The sequence below is a fragment of the Cinclus cinclus genome, chromosome 4, assembly GCF_963662255.1.
Source record: "Cinclus cinclus chromosome 4, bCinCin1.1, whole genome shotgun sequence".
In the NCBI taxonomy this organism is placed as follows: Eukaryota; Metazoa; Chordata; class Aves; order Passeriformes; family Cinclidae; genus Cinclus; species Cinclus cinclus.
Window position 1 is genome coordinate 29,145,757 of NC_085049.1, and position 24,339 is coordinate 29,170,095.

The 24,339-nt window shown below is 45.3% G+C and overlaps 1 protein-coding gene across 1 annotated transcript in view; it reads right to left on the bottom strand.

Annotated features, from left to right (window-relative positions):
• The window catches only part of CACNA2D4 (calcium voltage-gated channel auxiliary subunit alpha2delta 4), a 118,606-nt gene that overhangs the window by 58,812 nt on the left and 35,455 nt on the right, over positions 1-24,339 (bottom strand). The window contains exons 18-27 of the mRNA XM_062491892.1: positions 23,345-23,431; positions 20,004-20,075; positions 15,724-15,785; positions 14,934-15,001; positions 14,772-14,817; positions 13,359-13,456; positions 11,066-11,159; positions 9,996-10,091; positions 7,745-7,872; positions 4,449-4,529 (exon numbers count right to left, since the gene is read on the bottom strand). Of these exons, the coding sequence (XP_062347876.1) occupies positions 4,449-4,529; positions 7,745-7,872; positions 9,996-10,091; positions 11,066-11,159; positions 13,359-13,456; positions 14,772-14,817; positions 14,934-15,001; positions 15,724-15,785; positions 20,004-20,075; positions 23,345-23,431 (832 nt within the window). The remainder of the gene's footprint in view (positions 1-4,448; positions 4,530-7,744; positions 7,873-9,995; positions 10,092-11,065; positions 11,160-13,358; positions 13,457-14,771; positions 14,818-14,933; positions 15,002-15,723; positions 15,786-20,003; positions 20,076-23,344; positions 23,432-24,339) is intronic.

Consider the following 24,339-nt stretch of genomic DNA (forward strand, 5'->3'; position numbering starts at 1 on the left):
AGCCAGAAGGTCAGGCAATGAAAGAGACGTCATCCACAGCCCAAAGTGACAGCTGAACTCCTGCACAGATTCCAGCGGTTTCACTGAGGCTTTAAATCACTAAAAGCTTCTGTCAGCAACTCCATGTGATTTGTGCCTTGCAGCCTGAGGATCAGAAAGCCCCAGGCTACTGACTCACGGGAGGGCGCAGATGACAGTGCTATCTGGGGCAGGACATGGCTTGGGGAGAATGCCATCACCATTCCTTATTTCTCATTTCCAACACAGTTAGTGTGCGTGAAAGGTACTGGACTGACATCCCAGGAGAATAGCTGCCTTCTAATTAATTATAATTAATCACCCAGGCATTACTTAATGTTTGCATAGTGCTTTGAAGTGCCAAAGCACAATATAGCAGGTAGATAATATTCATTCCAAGAAACAGGTATAGACAAGCCAGGGCTGCCTGTGTGGTTTCCCACCAATGAGACCACACAAACTCGGCTCACACAAGTGGGCCCTGCCTTCTCCACCATGTCCTCCAAGAAATCCATGTGTACCCCAATCCCCCTGTGCACTCCTTCCAGGCCCATGGGGGAAAGAGAGGGATGGATGAAAAGGGGTGGGGATAGGGCAGGGCAAAGGACACTTCCTTTGCCTCCTGAATTTGGCCACCTCTCCACCTGGAGCAAGAAAAGCAGCTTGGATTCCCCCTCAAAGCCATTCTGGGATTTCTCACTGAGCTAACACAGACTGAAATGGGAGGAAAGAGGCCCTTGTGCTTCCCCCTTCATCCCTTCTCTCAGCCCTCCAGACTGCAACTCTAATCCTATCAGACTGCTCCCTCACTCCCTGACAGCAGCCAGGTCTGTGTCAACTTACTGGACATTTGATTTTACCAGTTTGCCTTTCTCTGCCCTGGCTGGGGACTGCCATTCATCTGCCAGAAGAAAAGGGGCCCAATGCTCCCTGTCACTGGCATTCTCCCCACGGGGGTACACTGGGAGTGCTCCCTCCCCATGAGCATGGCTGTAAATCCTGAAGCTTAATTTTTCATTGCATGCATAGTGAACATTTCAAAGTGCTTACAAACCCCCTCAAGCACCATCAAGTCAAACAAGTGACAGTAATGATCAGCGGCAGAATGACAGGCCAGTTCATAACACTGGTTCTTTTATAGGGGTACTTAAAAAGTCTCTGTTGTTCCCCTTTTATAGAACTGTGGCTGTATTTGTTCAGAAGCTACAAGTCTACCCAGATATTTGGCTTTCTGGGAACCAGTGCTGGGTATCAAACTTCTGGTAGTATCATAACTAAATTACCATGGTATCAGTCCCAGGAAGGGCTGACGCCATCAGAATAACAATAACAACAATCTGCATCTCATTCTGCTCTGATTGCCTCTTGTGTACCTCCACACTCCCTCCCCTTCCTTCACCCCTCTCCTGTACCCTGGATGATGTTGCAGCTCTACCCAGCATCATTTCTGCTGCAGCCCCTCACAGTCCCCTAGAATCAGGATCTAGCCATTCAGGATAATTATATTACTGTGAGGGGAAATGAAGTGAGAGCTACATCCTTACTCTCTAAGCTGACATCCTCAAGAAAAAATAATATTTCAATTGGTTATGTGACTAGTAGTTATTGCCCTTGTTTTTAAATGACTTCTACTATGAAAGATTCAGATGTTAAACCTTGTCACTATTGGAAACAAATGCTAATAGAGCACTTTTTTTCTCCCTGAACCCCCATAAACATGGTGTAAACTGACACCTAAGCCAGCACATGGAACCTACCTCAGCAAACCCTTGTGCTCCTGCTGAAGTCAGTGGAAGCTGCAGCTGGGGACATGAAGAACTTTGGACCCTCTGGGTGAGAGTGTTTGCCCTGATGCTGTCATTTAGCCCATGGATCAGAGATGGGCTGTTTTCATCAAAGCATAAGAAACCAGGAATGAAGAACACCCACCATGTGTGAGAGTAGCAGAAGATGCTTGTGGTCAGAGCACCTAACGCACCTGCTAGGAACAGGGACCATGGTACCTTTAAGGAACAAAAGCAATTGAAAATTCATTTCGGTGTCTCTACTTCCATGGCTTCCAGTGAGAAAACTGGTTCTGCATCATTTCCAAAAATGACAGATTTTTCACCTTACTGTTATTGTTTTAACATTATTTGTTTCCTTATCCTCTGCTGTTCACCCCACCCTCTGGAAAGGATCCTGCCCCTTCACAGCATGTCCACACAGACAGTATTCAGCATAAGTGAGTGGGTGGAAATCTCCACAGGGGCTGTGGAAAGTGTTGCTGACAGAAGAGAAATGGCTCTGTCAGGGCCAAATCCTCCTGCCACTTGTTCTTGCTCCAGTGCTTCCACAGAGAAGTTTCCTTCCTTGTATTTATGCTGAGTGCCAGATTGTCCTGGTTTCAGATAGGGTAGAGTTAATTTCTTCTCACTGGCTGCTGGAGTGCTGTGTTTTGAATTCATAATGAGAATGTTTTGTTTTTTTTCTAAGTGTTTATCCTAAGTCAAGGGCTTTTTTCCTTGTCTCATGCTTTGCCAGTGAGGAGGTGTAAAAAAGGAAACTGAGAGGGACCAAAGCTTGGACAGGTGACATGAACTGACCAAAGGGACATTCTACACCACAGAACATCTTGCCCACTGTAGAAACTGGGGGGTGTTACCCAGAAGAGGGACCAGTCTGTGTTTGGGAAGGGAGGTCTGGCATGGGTCAGTGAGTAGTGAGCAATTGCATCTTGCATTGCTCGTTTTTCCCTTTTAATTATTTTTATCATCATCATTATCATCCTCATCATCATAATTTACCATTATTATACTATTTTACTTAATTTTCAATTATTAAACTGTTTTTATCTCAAACTTCAAGTTTTAGTTTGATTCTCCTACCCAATTCACCAGGATGGAAGGGTGAGAGGGAGGTTGAGTGAGAGGCTGTGTGATGCTTAATTTTCAGCTGGGCTTGAACCACAACACAGATGAAACTGCCTGTGTGCCTCTGCTCTAATCCACAGGTCAGGAAAGGGAAGGAAAAAGATCACATAAACAAACTTTGTTTTTAAAAAATGTTCTTCTCTCAAATTAATGCTTAGAAAAACGTTTCAGTGCCATACAGAGGCCCTTGGTGCAGTTTCAATGTTCTTTCATCTTCTGCTGGGTATAACAGTGTCAGTTGGTATCAGTTTTGGGAGCAGGTTCTGTCATCCAAGCACCCATTAATGTGAACTTTGCTGAAACCATCTCTGTTCACAGGTGTTTTTGGGCAAACGTCATACTAATTTTCTTGCTTTGGGCATAAGAGTGAAATGTTCTATTTTATACACTTCCTCTAGCTTATCAATACTTTCTCAATGCCCAGGTGATAATTAAAGAATATCATTGTCTGCTAGAACTTACTGAAATCCTGGAAATTAAGGAATGCTTCATCAGATGAAGTTAAATTGCTATACTTTTACTGACTAGCAGTATTCAAGAACATTCCCTGTTTCCTACCCAGCCTAAGCAAATGCAATGACAGACTCTGTGATCTGAAGGTATCAGCTGTATGGCCTTCTCTCTACAGGGTGCTCCTATACCAAAGTTGTTCTTTGCTGCCCATTCTAGCTGCCATTCCGTCCACCATGCAAGGCTCCATTAGCACTAACCATTCTTTGCCAAGAAGCTTTGCATCACAGCATATAATTACTCCATTGCCTGTTCCATTAGTCTCTTCCTTTAGTCACTCTTTCCAGGTCTAAAATAATTTCCATGGAGCTACATTTTCTCTTAGCCCAGTATTCATATTCTGAGTGGTTAAGTTGGATATGGTGCCAGGGTTACTGATAATGCTGGTTTCTTTTGTTAAATGGCTGCTCTGTTTCGCTTCTGAGCTCAGTGTACTTCCATAAAGGAAGTACATTAGTACAGAAAACAGTAAATTTTCAAAAGCTTTGAGAAAAGCTTTTGGAAATATATAATAATGTGCTGCATGAATTTTCCAAAAGAAGATACAGTCTAGTGAAGGTCTGCCAAAAGGAGTTTAAAGCTCAGATACAACAATAAGTCTGGCAACCTATAGGTGTGAGCTGGAGCTCTAGCAACATGCCCATTTCACCAGCCTAAGTTATTTTTCATTTGAGACAACAATGGAGATGCACACACATGATGCTGTTCCAAAGCCAAAAGTGTTTCCTGCAAAATTTTAAACTTACTCCAGAGAAAGTCTCAATACATAAATTCACCAGTACTGGAGATGGGAAACTTCCATTCAAACAGCCCATTTCTCTTTCAGAAGCCTATCAGCCATTCAGTACCTGTTCCATTATTCTCTGTTTAGCCTAGTTCTCAATACCACAAGCTATTGTGGATCCTGTCATTTTCCTTGAATGACAAGCTAACAGCTCTCAGCTCCCACACTCAAGGCAAGATGCAGCCATTTCATTCAAGATAAAAAGAGAAACCAGAATGTCCTACCTGCAGCAATTCCCATCTTCCCGTCCACAGACACAGACACAGCCGTGCTCACTGTCACCACTTTTGGCAGGCCACCCCCCTCTGTCAAGACACAAATACAGCAGGTTTGGTTAGCTTACCCCCAGAGAGGAATAAAAATGTAGCAGGAGCAGCTTGCCCATACATTATCCCATTCAGGACAGCATGTACATATGCCTCAACTCTGAAACATCCCAGAATTTTGAGGGCTGCGTCTTTCAAGACACAAAAACAACCTAATGGGCTATGAGTAGATTTTATTTTTATCTTCTCTATGGCTCATGATATCCTCAGCATAAAGGAAGCATCCAAGGTGTCACAGGGGGGCAGGGGGGGAGAGCAACCTGATCTCATGGAAGACATCCCTGCCCATGGTAAGGGGTGTGGAACTAAGTGACCTTTAAGGTCCCTTTCAGCCCAAAACATTCCATGATTCTCGGATAAAATATAAAGCTTTGGCCTCCTCTATTTTGGGCATGTAGAGCTTCTCTTACGCCAGAGAGCTGTTCTGCTCAATGCACCATCTAAACTCTGTGAACAGAGGAGAAGCAGGACAGGCAATTCTGATAACATCTGCACAGCAAAGGCCAGGTTTATGTCTAACTTTTACCCAAGCCAGGGCAGCACTACAAACTGCAGACACAGAACTTCCAGGTGCTTCCAAAGTGCACTCCATTTCAGAAACAAACTCTTCTGGGACTTTGTTGCCTGAACTCTTATCCAGAGTCTCCCAATTATCCTTAAGCTGCTGCTTTAAGCATCCTGTAGGTCCTGTGACACATGTGCCAGCCCTGTGCAGACCTCTGAGCTCCCATGGGACATTTAAAATCTAAAACCATATGGCTGGATAGGCTCAAGCAACTGAACCCCATCTCTCTTTGTCATTGCAGTTGTTTCAGCCTGCAATTGTCCATGTGGCAGATTCCATTTCTGTAATTTTTTAAAAAGTGATTAGATTAGCTTCAGCTGAAGCACTCATTTGGGAACTGCCGGGGGACAGTTTGAAGGCCAGTCTGATCTATGTAGTCTGCATCTGGTTCCCTCCTCACATGCTCTGTGGAAATCCAGATGGGTCAGGGATTCTTTCCTTCCCCACAAGTCCAGCATTTGTTACAGCTTTCCATGTCTGCCTTCATCATTCTAGGTGTGTCCAGAGCATAATTCAATGCCTACCAGTTTAGCCTGCAGGCTCTCACTATTTTGTTTTTCTTTTTTGATTGAAGCCAGATTAACCTGTTCAAGTGTGTCAAAAGCAGTAAAACCTTTATGAAATAAATACTCAGCTCACATGCCTTGAGCGTGATTCTGCCTTTATGGTGAACCTCTAATTTCTTGTTCTAGAATGGGACAAAGAGGCAAAATACACTTAGGGTCTCTAGAAAAAAAATGCCACCCATCACATGAAAAATCTGGCTTGCAAGAACAGTTCTACTTGACATGCAGAGGCTTCCCTGTTGCCCTTTTATTTCTGGACACTAGAAGGAGGTGCTGTGCATCAATGATTCTGATGACATGCAGTCATTTCCTCCCCAACAGAGAGCTCTTGGGGGTTTTCCTTCTTAGATGATTAGAAGTCCATCTGCCATGAAAACCTCCTGTCACAGCAGGGGACTTGTGGAAAACATGAAAAGGAGACTTCAGCTTCTGATAGAATTTAATAAGAAACTGGGTGGCCTATTTTGGCTAAAATGTGGGGCAGCCCTGCTTCATCAGATGATATGGAAGGGCCTGGAGTCTGCTTTACAGTGAACCACTATTTCAGAAGCACTGGCTATTATTTCCTGACCGTTTCCAGGCATATTGCATGATCCCATGGATCACAGTCTCTCTGAGCCCAGCTGCTCATCCCTAAGGACTAATAATCTCCCTTACAGTTTAGGGCACAAGGTCTTCAGGGCCAAGTGCTGCTTCTTACAAGGTGCCTGCAGGGTTTCCAGGTGAGTAGGGTTCTGGACTTGTTTGAAGCTTTTGACCCATGGCCATGTAAAACAAAGAACAGCACCAACTACTTGTCTTCTGTCTTTATCCAAAAACAGCTGTGACTTTAAAGAAAGCTACAGCAAGCCACAACCCCTATGTTTAGCCAGCAGTGACTACTGTGGCCTGGGCAATGGCTGTCTTAGGAAGTCCCACAGAGTGTCAGTGCCTGGTTTTCCAACCCCATTCTCTATTCCAAAGAGCAGATGCCATGGCTTGCAGGGGTGTAAAAGGTCCCTCCTGCCATCTCTCCTCCTCTCTCCACACTTGCCTTTTAAGTAAGATGTAAGGGTGTTGGGGAGAGAGACGCTTTTGTAGGTTTCGAGTATTTTCTCTTTCCATTCCTTTCCCTTTACATCTTGGTTCATCTCTTGCCTCCCAGGATGGTTTTCTTGTCTTTGCTACTTGCTTTCCCACCCACCAGACTCCTACCACTGTGCCACAAAAAGCTTTAACAGCTACAGTGCCGAGCTCTGTGACAGAGATGGAGGGCTATGGGCCAGGGAGGAGCACAGAGGGGATTTCTGCCTTCTGCGGAGGAGTCTCACATGAATATTTTGTTTTACTTGTTTGTTTTTAGGCCCTTCTGCTCTCTTCCAGCCTTTGGGAAGGTCCTGGCTGGCCCTGCAAACTCACAGGAACCAACACCCTAAACAAAAGATATTGAAAAGTCACTCTTTGCTTTTCTCTGCTGTTTGAACTTCTTTGCTGAGCAAGGGATGCCACATTCTAGCTTTCCTGTCATGGAAAGTGGTGATGGAAAAATTGACACCCTCTGAACTTAGACTTCCTGACTGTTTGCTGGTCCCTCACCAGTGCCAGCAGGGCTGATGTTGTTCCTTCCCCAGCCTGGCCACACCTATGTGTCTCATTCCTTCTGCAATACTTTTCTTGTTCCCTTCTCATGTTTCATGTGTATTCCTGCCCCACAAATACCTTGTGTTCCCCCAGCTCCTGTTTCCCTAAACCTTTCGATCTACCAAGCCCTGCATTTCCATTTCCATTTCCATTTCCGTTTCCATTTCCGTTTCTTCTCCTCCACTGTAGCGCTGCATTACTCATTCCTGACTGCCTTCTCCACACCTTGCAGCTTCATCTTTCAGCTGTGATCAGTATCTTGGTCATGAGCCCTCTGCCCCTCACTAGTGCAAAGGTAACACCAAGAGGGCAGGTCTCAGTACTTCCCACTAGGCGGGAAGCAGTGATAAAGGGATCGGGATGGGCACATTGTGGGATGCGAGGTGTGGAAAGCTTTTTTTCCCTCTTTCCCTCTGTCTGCTCTGTGTTCAGGCTGGGGTTACCTGAATCGTCTTCTGAGACAATGCTGTAGATGAAGCTGCCGGGGGGATGCTCGGCCGCCCTGCGGTACCACAGAGGGAAGTGGTCCATGGTGAAGATGCTTTCCTTGTCCTTCTGCGTCAGGAATTTCCTGCCGGTAGATAACACGTTGTGTTGTAACACGGTGTGGTGGAGCGGCAGCCCTCCTCGGTGCAACGCAGGGGGACAACCTGCGGCTGGGCGCACCGTCCGCATCTCATCGCCTGGGGCTTTTCCATGGGCGAGGACGGGCGGTGTCCCCGCGTCCGGCGGTGTCCCCTCGGGGCAGGGCCGGGCTCCCGCTCGCTCCTGAGGGGCGGCCGCCGCCAGGTGCCGCTGTTGGCCCGGCCCAGGCCCGCGGCAGCCCTGGGTGGGCGGAGCGTCCCGCGAGCTCTGAGGGCAGGGCAGGGCAGGGCAGGGCAGGGCAGGGCGGCACGGAGGGGATACCGGGCAGCATGGAAGGGGTTACCGGGAGTGACACCCTGCGAGCAGCGGGATCAGCGCCGGAGTGCGAGGCGGGCGAGGGAAGCACGGGTGCGACTGGCTTGTGGCCATTAGATAGTGCAGGGGATGGGGAGCAGGTGAGGAAAGGGGATTAGGCAGTCTCCTACAAAAACGGATCATCCACCCCAAAAATAAGGTTATGCAACTGTGTGTAAATCGTCATCTCCTCAGGAGATGCTCAGAGCAGAGACCTCAGAGAAACCTTCCAGTATCTGAAGGGGCGCTACTGGGAAGCTGGACAGGGACTCTGTTAGGAACTGTAGAGACGGGCAAGGACAAATGGGTACAGATTGAAAGAAGGGAAATTTAGGTAAGATACTGGGAAGAAATCTTTTACTGGGAGGCTGGTGAGGCACTGGCACAGGTTGCTGAAGGAAGTTGTGGGTGCCCCAACCCTGGCAGTGTTCAAGACCAGGTTACATAAGGCCTTAAGCAACTTAGTGTAGTGGGAGGTGTCCCTCCCCATGGCAGAGTGGGTTGGGAACAGATGATCTTTAAGGTCCATTCCAACCCCTTAACAAATTCTATGATTCTGTGATTACTAGAGAGGCAGGAACTGAAGTGCTTGAGCGAAGAAGATGTGTCCTGGGAGCATGGCAAGACAGGCAGTGGGTACTCGGGAGAGACCTCCTGAAAAATCAGGTAATTTGCTTCCCTGGAGGTTCATACAGCTTGCCTGGCAAAACCCTTTGTTTTCAGGCTCTTGTTTTGCTGCATATTTTGATGTAATGATAATTCCTCATTTACGATTCCTTCCTTTCAGGGGATTCCAGAAGCTCCTCCTGTGGGATATGTGGGGGTCTGTCTCTGCAGTATGGTGACTGTGAATGTTTAAAGCATTGAATGCTGTTCCTGATGAGCAGTGGGGAATCGGGAATCATCACATTAGCCTCCTGCAGCACACAGCATTTCTCCCTTGCTGTCAGAGACTGAATACTCTGAATTGTTCAGACTGTTTCAAACACATGAAGTGTATCACCTTTCAGGCACAGCAGAGCTTGAGTGTAGGACTCATGTTTGGGGAACTTGGGGACAGTGAAACAGCTGCCAAGAAGCCAATGACCAACACCTACATGGTCCTTTCTGTTCTATCTGCTGGTGTGCCTCTGTGACCTGTCCTTTCCTACGGCAGCATGCACCAGCCTGCGTATGCAAAATGCAACAGAATGCAAACTACCCTTCCCATGTCAAAACCCTTCAGTGCACACACACTTGTGCCTTGAGGGAGAGGACAAGAGAGTGAATGGGATGTGACAGATGTCAGTCACATCACTTAACGCCTCACTGCAAGGCACTGGGATGCTGCTGCAATGTGGGCAGTGCGACAGGCAGAACAGCACAAATCTGGAAGAGGAATTGAGGCACAAAGGTCAAACACAGCGAAGATGGAATGTTGCTGGGGCACTGGAGTGCAGAGCCTTTGCACTGCACAATGATCCTGGGGATATGTAGTAACTGGGGGCATTTTCTGCATCAGCTGACTGAAGTCAGGGAATTGTTGAAGGCTTTGCACTTTGAATGCACTTTGGGACAGTATTTTAAGAAAAACTCAAAAGGACCAGAAGAAGACAAAGGCCCCCTACCTTGATTCTGTGAATCACCATTAATGCTGTCAAGGTGTTGCTTCTTTCCATTCTATCACCCCAAAAGCATTTCTAAGGCTGGTGGTAATTTCATGCTGTCCCTTCAGAGACACTGACGGAAACCCCTTAATGCAGTTTAGGGACTTACTTGTTGGAAATCTTCTCAGAGCCCACGTACAGGGCACTCCTCATGAGTCCAGCCCGAGTGCCCAGAAATGCCATCTCAACACCTGCCTCTGTGTCCCTGTGGAACAGAAACACACAAGCAGAAGCAAAGAGTTCTCACAAGAAGAGCCATGATCCCTGCCCCAGGGGCTTTCAAACTTGAAGCCACATCTGGAGACCTGGTCCTAAGTTAATTTCCAGTATAACTGATTTATTTTACCAGGAGTGGTACTGACTCCTCCCTGCTAATGGCAACAGGTTGTTACTGACTGATAACTAGAAGGTTTAAGACTTGTGCTCAGATTTAAACCTTTGAAGTCTGCTTATTCCATTCTCTTTTAAGTAGGTGACAACCTCCTCTACCCCTGCTAGCTCTGCTCCAGGCTACTTGCATGAGGCTGAAGTGCAGGAGAGGAACTGCAGGAGAATGGCTGGATCAGGGATGCAGAGAATGGCCAGGGTAGCAGAATGTGACCAAAGGGGGTGTTTTGGTGTAGCTATTCAAAGGTATGCTGATAATTGGGTGTCCTAGCAGGACTGTCACTGGCTCAGCTTCTGTTAATGTAGGGATGCAAGGAACTGAAACAAGGACAGAGTCCAGTGGCCATGTATATCTGTAAGGAACACGTTGTCTGCTGAAAGAAGATCTGTGTGACATGATACAAGACACCACAAGCAACAGGTGTCTCACTGGAAATAATAGAATACAAAGTTGTTTACTGAAGCCAGCCTTTCCACTATCTTCCTGAGGTTCAGTCTGGAGATACCACCAATAGAGACAAGACCAAACTCCCTTTTCTCCACTAGAAAAATTGTCACCAAACTAAAAACTCTCCCAAGAAGGCCCAGCTTACTGGAGTTTACTCCTGAGAAACACTTTAAAAGCTATTTTTAAAGATACTGAGCTATTTCTATCAGCTTTTTGAGCTATTTCTAAGGTTTCTTATATGCTGTGCAAAAGTTTGTGACTATTTCAGGCACTGCATAAACCCATAGAATCTGGAGATGTATCCTCAGTGGTGCTCTTTCCATATTTTTGTCTCCTACACGTACAAGGACATGTTGAGGGCTAGTGTTGTCCAGTAGGCCTCCATGGGGGCAGTGACCACTGCATCAAACAGCACTTCCTGAACCAACTCCTCATCACCTAAGGAGAAAAAGGAAGAACAAAAATCAGGAGAGAAAGACATGTTTCTCCCTAGATGTTTCAGAATCCCTTAGTAAGAGCATTGTCTGTCCAGGACAGTGGATCAATGTGACACAAAAAAGAGGCCTCCATAATTATAGGGCAGAGAAGAGGTCCTAACACCCTGGGTGGTGGAAAACACAGGAGCAGATGTTACAGCCAAGATCACAGAATTAGTGAGGTTGGAAAAGACCTCTGAGATCATCAAGTCCAACCTACAATCCAACACCACTGTGTCAAACAAACCATGGCACTGAGTGGCATCTCCAGTCTTTCCTTAAATACCACCAGGGACAGTAGACTCCACCAGCTCCCTGGGCAGCTGTTCCAATAACTAATCAGTCTTTCTGTGAAGAATTTCTTCCTAATGTCCAAAATCATCAGACCAGTTCCCCTGCAAACTCTGTGGATGGGTGGTGCCCAAACAAGTGTGGGCAAGTGAGAGGCTTTCAAATTAAGTTATTAATTAGACTGTCACATGACTCTTTCATTGAGCAGGCCTTTGCCTCAAATCCCTGCTTTGACCTTTCTTCTGGGTATCCTATAGAGAGGATACTATCACCTATCATACTACTAGAGAGGATACTATATACCTTCCACTCAAGTAGTTTCTTTCAAAACCACTAGAAATTTTTTTATAGCCTCTATTCTGTCCCTTTGCTCACTGGCTTCACTGTTAGCCCTGCTTCCTTCCTGTGAGTCACAAAACATTTTCCTGTCCTGCTTTTCACCAGATGCTCAAGTCAGTCCAGGCTACCAGTCTAATCCACTTTGGACTGGAGCTAAGAAGTGATTAGGAAAGTTCAAGGTATCATCATGTACTAAATGACATGCCCCAGAACCCCATTTCTCTGACCTGTTTTGTTTCTGTGTTGCTCTGTTTGCACTAATCTGTGAGAACATGGTGACTATCATGTTGCAGAAATGCCCCTTTCAGTGCTGCTCTAGATGAAGCCACCCCACCATTTCAGTGTTTCTGACACTGAAACTTTCTGGGTTGATTTTCCAGGTGTCCCTTAATGTTGTAGCTCAAGTTCTCCCAAATTTCATCACAGATCTCAGGATCCTTCTCTTCATAGTTATTGTTATTCAACCCTCAAAATCAGAGCCCACCATGAGATCTTTTCCTCCTCACGTCCTCCATATCTAGGATTGATGTGTTCAAATCATACTTGTTTTTTCCTCCACAGCACCTCCAAGCCTGCATATTTTTCCAAGTCAGCTCTCTTGAAACTGGAGAGCTCCTCCCTGGCCTCTTCAACTCATGCATCTCCTCTTTGCAGCCTACTCCAAGGACAGCCAGGAGGGGTCTGCTCACATTGTGCAAGAGAGGCAGGATTACTGGACTGTGGTTGATTTTACTTTTAAGAGATTCCCATCCTTGTGCCAAAGATTTGTGCCTCTGAGTTGCAGCATTACAGGCAAAAGCTTGTACTTGGCACAGCTAAAGGGGCTGAAGGACTTCCTAAAACTAAATTCCTATAAGCAATTCTGGTGCACAGCTGCCCATCTCTGACCCATGATAGAGATCCCACTCTTCACTGGTGCTGTAATAGCTGCAGGAGAAAGCAGGAGACCTGGTGCAAGGGATGAGCAGCAGGGGGAGCAGGAAAGATAATAATAATAATAATAATAATAATAATAATAATGTAACCATTTTTTTCCTTCTAGATCAGTTACCTGTTGTGTTTGGAAAACAACAGTAATAATCCTTGTTCTTAAAGAACCCATCTCTCCAGAGGGCACCATGAGCCCTTGGAGGATGATGCCTGGTGTCCCTGGGAACAGCACTTTTCCTGGCTTCTCCTGCCATTGCCCCCCCTAGGCCAGTCAGTCAGTCTGTCTTAAACCTGGTGTGCATTCCCTACCAAGCTCCATTCAAGCCTTCCACTTTCCAGTATTTCCTATGCTGAGACCTCCAATATGGCTGAGTTATACGTGTCAGCTTTGACATGGAAAAAGATCCTCTGATAGAGACAAGGAGGTGGATCCTCAGCTCATTTCCACCTGTGAGTTAATCCAGGCTTGAGTTCAGTCCTGCCTGTGTAAGCAAGTGCCACAGGGGCTCAGTCTGTCACCACTGAGTTAGTCACAGTCCCCTCTCACTTGTGATGGGTACAGGAAAACTCCAGCAGGGCACTTTCAGTGCCTGGGACTCACATTCTAGGTCAGGCTCCTCTCCAGTGAGGAAACGGATCACAGCTTCCAGCTGGCTGAGCTTCCGGTGGTCAGGATCAATGTCAGTGATGCAGTAAATCCTGGTGGGATAGGGAGAAGAAACCCAAAAGGGCAAAGAGAAACCACAGTCAAACAAATGCTCCTGGATTATAGTAGCTGCAAAAAGAAAGTCGGCAAGAAACCTTGGTCTGCAAAGTCTTTACCGTTGCTGCATGTTGTGCCCACTCTAAATCTAACAGTGTGGCTGTAAGTCAAACCCTACCACTAAACCAAACACCAGTTAACCTGACTACTGTGCTCAGTAGGGTTGCTGTGTTCTCCAGCATAAGCTCACAATGCAACAGAGCTGTTCCAAATCTTGCCAGCAGCTTCCTGTGTCATGTTATGTAAGATGTGTACATGTGCCTGTATAGACAATAACAGTGTGATGGACAGACCTGAAAAACAGAGGGTCATGTGCAGTGTGAGACCAGGCTAGGAGCAGAAAAAATAACAAAGTATTATGTATTAGAAATGCTCTGTGCTATAAAGGAAACCAGTCTTCTAATCTTACTTCTAATTTTTACTGCTCTGTTGTCAGGACAAGGGAGAGGAAGGGGTTATAAGAGAGAATTAAAACTCATAAAGGGGCTGAAAGGAGTGATTTATGAGAAAAGTCTAACCAAAATGAATATGTAAAGTGTGGTAAGATGACACCTGAAGTCAGGAGTAGAAGTCACTGTATCTCAAATGTGCTGCTTGTGAAACTTGACAGTGTAATGAGAGGTGAGATGGGGTGCAGGGCAGCTTGAATAGAGTTATTTTGGCTTTGATACAGCCTGAGTTCATGTGACTGAGTGGGACTGAATGTTGGGTTCATGAAAACCCCAAACCTCACAGCAATAAATGGAAAGTGCCGTGCTTCACCCTGTTTCATATCCAAACCAAGCAAAACCGTAAGTTCTGCTTGCTCTTGAAACAGGGGTCATAAATCACCTCCATGTTCAATAGAAGTTAGGTCTAGACTCAGTTCAGGATGCCAACCAAAAATAAACTAGGATTTAAAAAAGCATTTCAATCTCTCACCAAGCTTGCAACAAAATTCCTAACAGGTCTGACACAGTGTAGATTTTGTAAGACAATTCTGAGCAACACAAGGAGGAACAAAGTAAGTCTGAGCACTGAGGATCAATCTCAGCTCTCTCTTAGGAGGGGAATGTGCCAAGTCTTGGTGGGATCTCCCAAAAGAAGAGGTGAAACTCAGTTGCCTGGAGACAATCAGGTCTTTGCAGCACCCGAACAGCACTGCTTTTTCCCTTGGCCACAGAGGGTGGTGAACGCAAACCAGATTGCTGGGAACTTTGCCCAAATAGCATGACAAAGTCCTGTGTCACTGACAGGATTTCCTTCACTTACCATTCATTTGCTAAAGACAGGTCTGGCTGGAGAAGGTCGTGCAAACCTGAAACCAGAGAGTAGATGGAGCATTCAATGAGGAAGCAGACAGACACATACAGACTCTGAAGGAGAAGTGGTGACATTCAGAGTAGCTCCCTTGCCTCCTTCAGATTACCCTACCTTCTTCCACTGAAGTGTTCCCCAGCAGAATGTACTCCCCGTGCCCTCTGGACAACACAACACCCAGGCTGCAAGCAAGACAAGAAGGAAAACAAAGGGCTTGTCAGCAAGGAAAGGTGTCACTCCCTGCAGTTACAACCCTTAAAGACATTAACTCCTTCCACAGCTATTAAAGAAAATAACATAATTGGAAGAGGATTAAGTGAGATCTGATTTCAGCACGGGGGCTAAGGAACCTGTCTGTAGAGCTATGAGGCATTGCTGGTGATAATTTTTTTGGTGAACATTGTAGGTTCAGGTCCATGATAACATTTCTCAAATCTCTGCTAGTTTCAAACCATTTCAGCTGGGGGAATAAAACCAACACCCCCTCCCTCTTTTCCTCTCCCCCTCCCGGCCCCCCCCCCCCCCCCACCAATTTGCTTCATTTGTTATTTGTTGGTTTATAATTTTCAGTGTATAACAATGTTGGGGTTTTTTTAGAGCCGTACACCAGAACCCTGTACCATATTCAGTGGAAATGAAAATATAAGATGTATCATTTCTCTGAAATGAAACAACATGCTTTACCTAAGGTATAGCTTTTGGACTCTGAATTTCAGGTAAATCATAATATTCCTTTTGAACTGACCCCAAATAATATTTCAATGGCAATAGAAACAAAGAAGTCAGTTACTCCTACTGCTCTACTCATGACTTGTAGCAAGATTTATGAAGAGAAGGGACTAATCTGCTGTCCCCGATCAGACTTCTGATACACTGTACTGGTGCCACATGAGTTCTTGCTCACCTGAAGGGTGTGCCACTGATGTCCGTGAAGAAATAATCATTGGTGAGGAAGAGAACTCGTTTCTGAAATAAGATAATGAATAAGAGAGACCATCTGACAGAGCAAGGGCATAGTGGTGATGGGGATCTGGGATAATGTCCCCAAGGCTGAGCAAAACCAACACCTCAAACTTTGCTAGGGCTGGCTGGAGGCTGGGATGAATGTGCAGTATCCTGAGACTTTCAGGATCTAGGCAGCCACTCTATCTTTCCAACAAGGGCTTCAGTTAAACCTTTCTTTGTTCTACTCCTACACCAGCTGCAGGAAGGGGTAGGGAGAAGCTGCCCTCCCTCTCGCCCCCTCCAAGTACATGTGCTGGGGCGCTGTGGCTCTTCTACTAAACACAGCAACCCTGACAGCTTTGAATATGATTGTCATCATCATCATCATCTCCAGTAGGAGGGGGTTCAGGGGCAGATAGGAAGGAGGGGTGGAGTTGAAGGAGAGGCAGAATGGCAAACCTATCCTCTGTGTGGGTGGGCAGCCAGGGCCAAGTCTCCCCACTCCTATGGGAAATGCTGGTATTCTTGACATTTGCTTTCATGCCAAAGTGGGACAAAACATTAGCATATTCCAATTTTGTTTAAAAAAATTGGTTTAAAAAAAATTTACATTTTCAATTTGGGAAAAAAGTACCGTTTCAGATCCAAGCCATTTTGATTCGCATGCAAATATTTTTTTCAGACTGACATTTCAACTGAAGACATTTCAGATTATTGAAAGCTGCTTCAGAACTTCATCTGTTTGCCAGACTGGCCTTTTCCTGTAGGAAAGTGTTGATTTCAGTGGAACGCTTTTCCAAAGGAGAAAAGTTTCTGGAAAGTTTCTATCCAAGTCTTATGCCAGTATATGAACCCTAATATGTTTAAAATTCTAGACCCAGTCTGAGAACGAGGTGAGAGGATGTGTGTGGGAGACAGGGGAGTGAACACAGAAAACACAGTGTTCCCCAGGGAAAGTCGTGCCTGTTCTAACCTGCTCCAGCTGAGCAGCCCTGGAAGTGGAATGAGGCACAGAGGGCTCCAGTTCCACAGTGTGCACCAAGTTTGTGCTCACCGTGCTGACAGGGATGGGGGATATCATTAGGTGTGATGGGGATTCAGGATATTGTTAGGTGAGGAGGTGGCAGGTGGCTTAACCCCTTTCCTCCTCTCTCTCTCCATGCATGGCAACTGTACTGCTGAACAACAGGGTCTTCTGCTGGGCCAAGACCACACAGAATCACAGAACCATTGAGGCTGGAAAAGACCTCTGAGATCACTGAGCCCATCCTTTGACCTATCACCACCTTGTCAGGCAGACCATAGCACTCAGTGCCACATCCAGTAGTTTCTTGAACACCTCCAGGGATGGTGACTCCACCACCTCCCTGGGCAGTCCTTTCCAATTTTTAAATAACCCTTTCCATGAAGGTATTTCTCTTTAATGTGCAAGGTTTTCCAAAGGGCTGTGATACTTCTAAAGAATACCACTTGGTGGTGTTTTGGTGGCTGTGGGTGGTACAAAAGGTATTAGCCCTCCCTTTTCTTGCCTGTCTGATCTGATGATGGAGGCAGGGAGGCAGAGAAAAGACCTGGCCACTATTCTGAGACCCCTTCCTTTAGCAGGGCTTGTTCTGCTCCTCCTTTTTTCCCTTGACCTGCCCCTTTTCTGGTGACTGCTCAGCCAGCCCCAAGACAACTGAAGGTACCACCACTTATCCACCTAGTGGAAAAGAAGCAGAGGCACCCTTGAGCCAAGTGCGGCTGAGGATGATCAGGCAGGACTTTGCTACACAGTGGGGGTCAAGGGAGGAGAGCATGGGCATGTTGGCATAGCGACAGGTTGGCTGACTGCCATCCCCTGCAGTCTGGGAACATGTGGACTTTCAGATTGGATGCTGTGCTAGGCATCCAGGCCTGGCCATTACCAGATGTTTGCCACAACTTCTACCCGTGTCCTCTCTCTTTTGCCTCCACAGTCACAGCCCTTCTGCACTCAAGCTGCAAGCAAAGGCATTTCTGCCCTTAGAACTCGTAACAACTGCCTCCCGTATTTGTTCCTTATTTTCTTCATCTCTATCTCACTCTGTTCTCAATACCTTGCTGAAATCAATGCGGGTATCGATATTTACGTGGCTGACAGAATAATTTCTATCCCCTTCACTCAGATCTTCTCTCCACAGTCTGGCCACCTCGTGCTTTTTGTTTCAAGGCTCTGTCAGCACTTTCTTTGTTTCTGCGCTGCTCTACTTCATCAGCTAGCAGGATGAAGTAGCTAGGGAATTACTAAGCTTCATTTCTGGTTTCCACTCCATATGTATTCTGATAATAGTAAAACTGTCACAGACTCAGCCTCAGTCCCCTGTTGTGCTTCATAAGGCTTCCAGAGCAGCAGAATGAAACAAATAATGTCTCTTTACCAAGGGTACTTTTCGTTATCTTCTTTTTCCACTGGGTAGGGGAGCAGAATATTGAACTAAAAGGTATTCATTCATTAGATGACTCAGAAGAAGTGTTATTGAGGGTGCACAAAGGGGTTAAGCTAGCAAAGAAGCAATCTAGACCTACAAAGAATAGATCTTGCTCTAAAACCTTGATTACTTTTCTGATAGAGTAAGTAAGGTAATGGATAAAGGAAATAAAGGACACGCAATATATCTGAGTTTATATAAAGTACTTGAAACAGCTTCTCATGAACTTTTATTGAAAAGAATCAATTGAAGTGGGCTTAAATAAGATATGGAGGGAGAACTAGCTGCAGAACTGTAAACAAAAAAGAAACAGTAAACAACAGGCCACTGAGGGAAGAAAATCTAATGGGAGGAATGGATTCTGCCTTAGCAGGCCTTCTGTACAGGGATCTATCTGTAAGACAAAATAGAACATTTCTCTGCATACTGAAAGAAGTGTCTCAACAGCCCTTAAAATTAGAAAGGGTGGATGAAAAGGAGAAGTGGGTTCCATGTGGAAAATGGCAACTGGAAAAAATAGCTAAGAAACACAGAAGTGAAAAAATAGCTAAGAAACACAGTAGTTCCAGTGCAGCTGTGGGAGGGAGAAAAAAATTGAAGGGACAGCAGAAAGGAGATTTGGGGGCTCCCTGTTCAAAAATATCCTATTGCAGAGAATGGCTGCTATATACAGAGCAACAGGGAAACAGTCACATAATTCAGTGAAACCCTGGTACCTGGGCTCCAAAAATGATAGAAGAGTCAACGGGAACAATCAGCTCAAAAATGTGCAAATATTTCAAATGCAGATGTTAGCAATGCCCAGGAGAAGAAAAGCAAAGCTATCATCATGAGAGTTGCAAGCACCAAGAACAGAGAGAAACAATGTAGTGACAAGATCTAGCAGGACAACCATTGAGAAGAAAAAGAAGGGTGTCTTCAATACAAAATGAAGACAGAAAATTACAGCAGTGGCTGTGAGCATTTGGTTTGTTGGAATTGGTGCTTACTGTGGCTTAGCATGGGAGCAGTTCAGCCAGCCACTGAAAAAAATGCTTTGCATAAAGGACGGAAAATTTTCCTGAAATATAGAAGACTTTTGGGCAGTGTAACTTTCAGGACTTTGGAATACTCCCTAACAGGAAATGATGAAAGCCAAAATCTTTGAAAGAGTTAAATAAATGTGAATGAAAAAGCACCAGTGAACATAAATGTACGAGATAATTTTGCATTGATTCCAAAGGAAGATGTATAACCCTACCCTAGAGCTGGTAGGGAGTGTTCAAAAGTCACCATTTCACTAGGACTTTTCATAAAATGTCTGCAAATATTTGGATAGAATTTTAATCCTGGACCTGAACAAAGGGAATCACATTCTGACGAAGTGAGGGACAAAGTTTTCATGAGTGGTTTTGGGTAGGGAAAAGAGGGTGGCAAAATAATCTCCAAATCTCCTTCTGTCTAGATCAGTTCAGCATAGTCTTCCCCTATTCTAACTCTTGTATGTTTCTAATTCAATTCTCAGCCCTATAAACAAACAACAACATGCTTTTTGGCTTTGCCTGGACAAAGTAGGGAGCTGACAGACATTTCCAGCACCTTTCTGAGAGCAAAATCTTGGTAGGTATAATGAGAACTTCTAATGATACTCTCTTGTATGTCTTTAGCACATGCATTTTATATGTGGTGAAACACTAAATTACTCACACTCAGGAATGCCAAACATTAAAAACCACATCCTTTGTGGTTTTTCAGCGTCCACTTCCCATCCACTCCCCTGTGTGACCTGAACAGAAGGATAATTTCTTACCCCTTTGTCCACAGGGACCTTCACATCCATAGAGAGGTAGCCTGTTTCCCCATTGATCATGGCACTTCTCAGCTGCAGAGGTGAGCAAGTTTGGTGTTAGTGTCTCCAAGCAGGGCTCAGCAGGAATTAACAGAGCCACTCATCATTAACACACAGGAGCTGGCAGAAAGAATCACTGTTGGCTCCCTTTCCTCCCCAGCTCTGTCTTGCTTCTTTTAAACAGAAATCCTGTTTGCAGTGATCAGAATCCTTGGACAGTCAAGCTGATAAGTGATACAGAATAGTAATAGTTTATCCTGAAAGCTTGTTGGTATGTCTTTTAGCAAAAAGAGAGGATCTGGAATCTACGAAATTGCCAGCCCCAGTTACAGACTTCACTGTTTGGCAGCCAGAAATTCATTAGCATGGTGCTTTGAGAGCCTGGAAGAGGAGAAAACTGAGAAACCCACTAAATCCCTCAGACTGAATCCAAAGCTCTTGGATATTTTTAAAACTGATTTATAAATTATAGGCTGTATTCAGCACCACTTCTGAGGTGCAGCAAACCAGCTGTTTAGCACAGCAAAGCAAGACTATATGAGAGGAGGGTAGGCAGTGAGAAGACCACTTTATTCAGCCCAGGTTCCACAGGTAAAATGTAATTTTCACAGTGTCTCCCAGCCTCTTGCAAGAAAGATACAGGAAATTTTTCCAAAAGTACAGAGGCTTTGACTTCAGGTCCAGCCTGCCACAGCATATCAAGTCTATTGCTTCAGGCTGGATAGAAAAAAATAGGTGGGAAGTAACTTACTCATTCACAAATTGTTTCCTTACTTCTAGAGACAGACCTCCATTCAGGTCCTAGCCAGTCTCAACTGCAGTGGCTTTACAAGGCCACAGTTTTGTTTATTATGGCTGTTTGATGTGGGTTATTTACAGACCTAGAATATGAAGCTCATGTTTCCCAAGGCCCATATCTTGGAAAGGAAAACATTGACTGGTACTATTACTCCTTTTTGGCTAAGAGTGTTTGACCTTCTTCCAGAGCCTTAGTGTACCCTCTGTTTTGGTCTGACAGCCTACAGGATTTGCTACGGGTTCTTGAGTTTAGAATCATAGAATATCCTGAATTGGAAACAAGTATCATCAAGTCCAGCTCCTGCCCCTGCACAGGACACCCCAACAATCACACCGTGTGCTCGAGAGCGTTGTCCAAACGCTCCTTGAGCTCTGCAAGGCTGGTGCTGTGACCGCTGCCCTGGGGAGCTGTTCCAGTGCCCAGCCACCCTCTGGGGGAAAAGCCTTTTCCTGATATCCAACCTAAACGTGCCCTGGCACAGCTTCAGGCCATTCCCTCGGGTCCTGTCGCTGTCACCGCAGAGATCAGTGCCTGCACCCCTTCTACCTCTCTCAGGGAAGCTGTAACTGCAGTGAGGTCTCCCCTCAGTCTCCTCCAGGCTGAACAGACCAAGAGACCTCAGTTACTTCTTGTATGGCTTCCCCTCCAGATCCTTGACCCTTCCCCTTTTTTCCCTCACAGTGTGAATATCCCCATGTTGCTTTAAAGTCAAGGTCAAACCCTTGCTGCTGCCTGGCTGCAGGTTGTACCATTATGCACCAGTTAGTGTTTTTCAGACAATGCCAACTTCCCTCTCCTGGATTTCTTTTTGCAGTTGGCCATATTACACATCATTAGCATTTGGGAATATTTTTCCAGTCTGAATGTGCTGCTTATCAGTGTTGCTGAGATTATACTGCAACTGATGTTGAGTCTGTCATTGATCTAATACCACAGCTACAAATATGAGTGTTGAAATGTTAGCAGCTTTCTGCTGCAGTGGGTGTATCTTGAGAGCCTCTAGACTTGCTGAAGTCACACTGCAGATATCGCTCACGTCACTGAATGTCTCTGCACCCTCTGTGACTGCAACCTTTCTTTTTTCTGGAAGATGCAGTACAGGAACACAAAGCGGCTTTTGTTTCTTGTGCTGGTTTCATGATTTTTTTTTTTTTGTCCTGGACAGTTTTACTCTGATTGCCTATGGACAGAAACCTTACAATTGGTATTGTATTTGCATTCAGGTATCAGTGTCAGTTGGTCAGACAGGAGCCTGCTAGCCAAATAAATACAAAAGCAAAGCAAATTTCTTTCATTTCCTGGATTATTTTTTAAAAATAGAAAACTAGAAAAAGAGGAACAGCTCTAAAAGCAGTTCCAGTGAGAGAGAAAACTACAGCAGAAGCAAAATCCTATAAGAAATCAGTGAACCCACAGAAAGCTGCTGGCAACTTGCATCTTGGTGGTTCCACTGCATGTAATACCCCTTATTTTTGTCTTGCTTTCCACGTTACATAGTTCTGCTGTGTTCCCTTTCTCAATTTGCCACTCTTCCACCTCCCAAATTCCTTTGATGTCACCTTTATACTTGGCCTACACTGGTGGCAGTAGCTAATTTGATCCTCTTGCTGCTCTGTCTGTCCTACCTGTTTAAGTGGATATCTATAGCATCAGATCTGTTTATCTCAGCAGACTCCCCTGTAATCCAGAAGCATGTGTCTCACAGCTAATTCTATCTTACTCCAAATTCAGTTCTTATCTTAGCAATTTAAATATCTATTTCTTCTTAATTCTGAGTAAAAGAAAACCCGCCACAGAGGAACCTCTCTATATTCTCATTTAATCTGGGGTCCTAGATGTGCAAAGTGGCAATGTGCAGCTGTTAAAGGTGCACGCTGTTTCTTCTTTATCACTTGTTAATAATTTTGCTCAAAAGACAGTAGAAAAGGGTTTAGTTTTATTTTTTATCTTTTCCCTCTGGTCAGTTATTGCTTTCAGTTCCTCTGCACCTGTGCAATAAGGTGGTTTCTGGATTTTTTTTCCCCAGGCGTCTAAGTCCTTTATTCCCTGTGTCTATTATTAATAGCGACTGGAAGTTTTCATCTCTTGATGAATGTACTTCCTTGTTCCTGATCCTGTTGAGTGGCTTCAGCTGTATCTCACATACTGCGTGTGGGGGAGACATCACAGGACACTGCCACACTCCTAAACTACTCTGGCTTTATATTAAGGCAGTGTTAGGGCCTTGTACACACAGACTGGAGCTCCTCCAAACTGCTTGCTTCCTCCTCCCAGCACTTCTTCTTTATTCCATGAGAAGGAAAACTCATGCTAGGAAGGAAGACAAGCGCTTGGTAGGGGAGCTTCATGCTTTGTCCTCTTGTAAACCACTCCTGTCTCTTAGAGCCAGTCAGACACAGAAGAACAACAAGAGTGTCCCCCACATCTTCCATACAGGCACACGAAGTAGTAGAGAGAAGGTGCTACAAGAAGCAGATAAATCCATGTCACTCATGACACTCACTATTTCATCCTGGTCTTCCCACTCCACTTCTGAGAGATCTACGCTGTTGTAGTTCGGCTTTGGCTTCAGTTTCTTTCCCTCTTTATACTGGCATAAAAAAAAAAAGAAAAAAAAGAAAAAGAAAGAAGAATATTCAAGTAAGTGAAGATCACTTCCTAAGCTAACCCTTTGAGAATTGGTGTGTAATTTGAAAAATAGGGGTGTCTCATTTCTTCTCTGACTAGGAAGGCAGAGTTTGTGGAAATATCTTTTTGATCCCATTTCACGTATTTCTTTACACTGGCAGTGAGAGGCTAGGGGAGTTCCAGTGGGAGAAGCAGCTCCAGGAGCAAGGGACAGACAGAAGACAGCTAAACTTACAGATAAAGGCTATGGCCTTCTACTCCTAAACAGATCAGTACAACACCCTTGCCTGCAGGAAATCAGGTTGTTTTTTCCCTGCAGCTAAGAGTGTAATCCCATTAACATTATAATACTAGCAGGAGATCTTTTCTGCGGGAGTCAGTATTCGACTCCACTGAGGGAGACTTCTCACCTAGAGCTAATTGACGCAAGAGAGCTATTCCACTAATCTCCGGGGAGGGAGAAGGGGACTGGGAGAGGCCAATTGAGGTGGAAGGATAAAGCAGCGACCTTGCCTGGCTTTGCCTTGCCCGGCGCTGGAAACATGGCACGTCCCTTCTCTTCACACACAGAAGTGACTCCAGTGCCTGTGGTCTCCCTGGACAAAGCTGCCTTTTGGAAGACAGGGCCACCATGGAGCTTCACAGCAGCTGTCTCTTGTGATGACCACACTAATGCTTACAGCTGTGAGCAAGTGCATTTGTGCTGACCAGCACGTGTTTGAAATGTAAAATCATCTGTGCCTTGGCATCTCAGCAATGAGGACTGGCCCTCCTGCTCCTGGGTGTCTGTATGTCAGAGGCTGGTGGCCTTCACAACTCAAAAACCCCAAAGAAATCAGAAGCAGCACTGAAAGTCACTGTTGAAGTCAG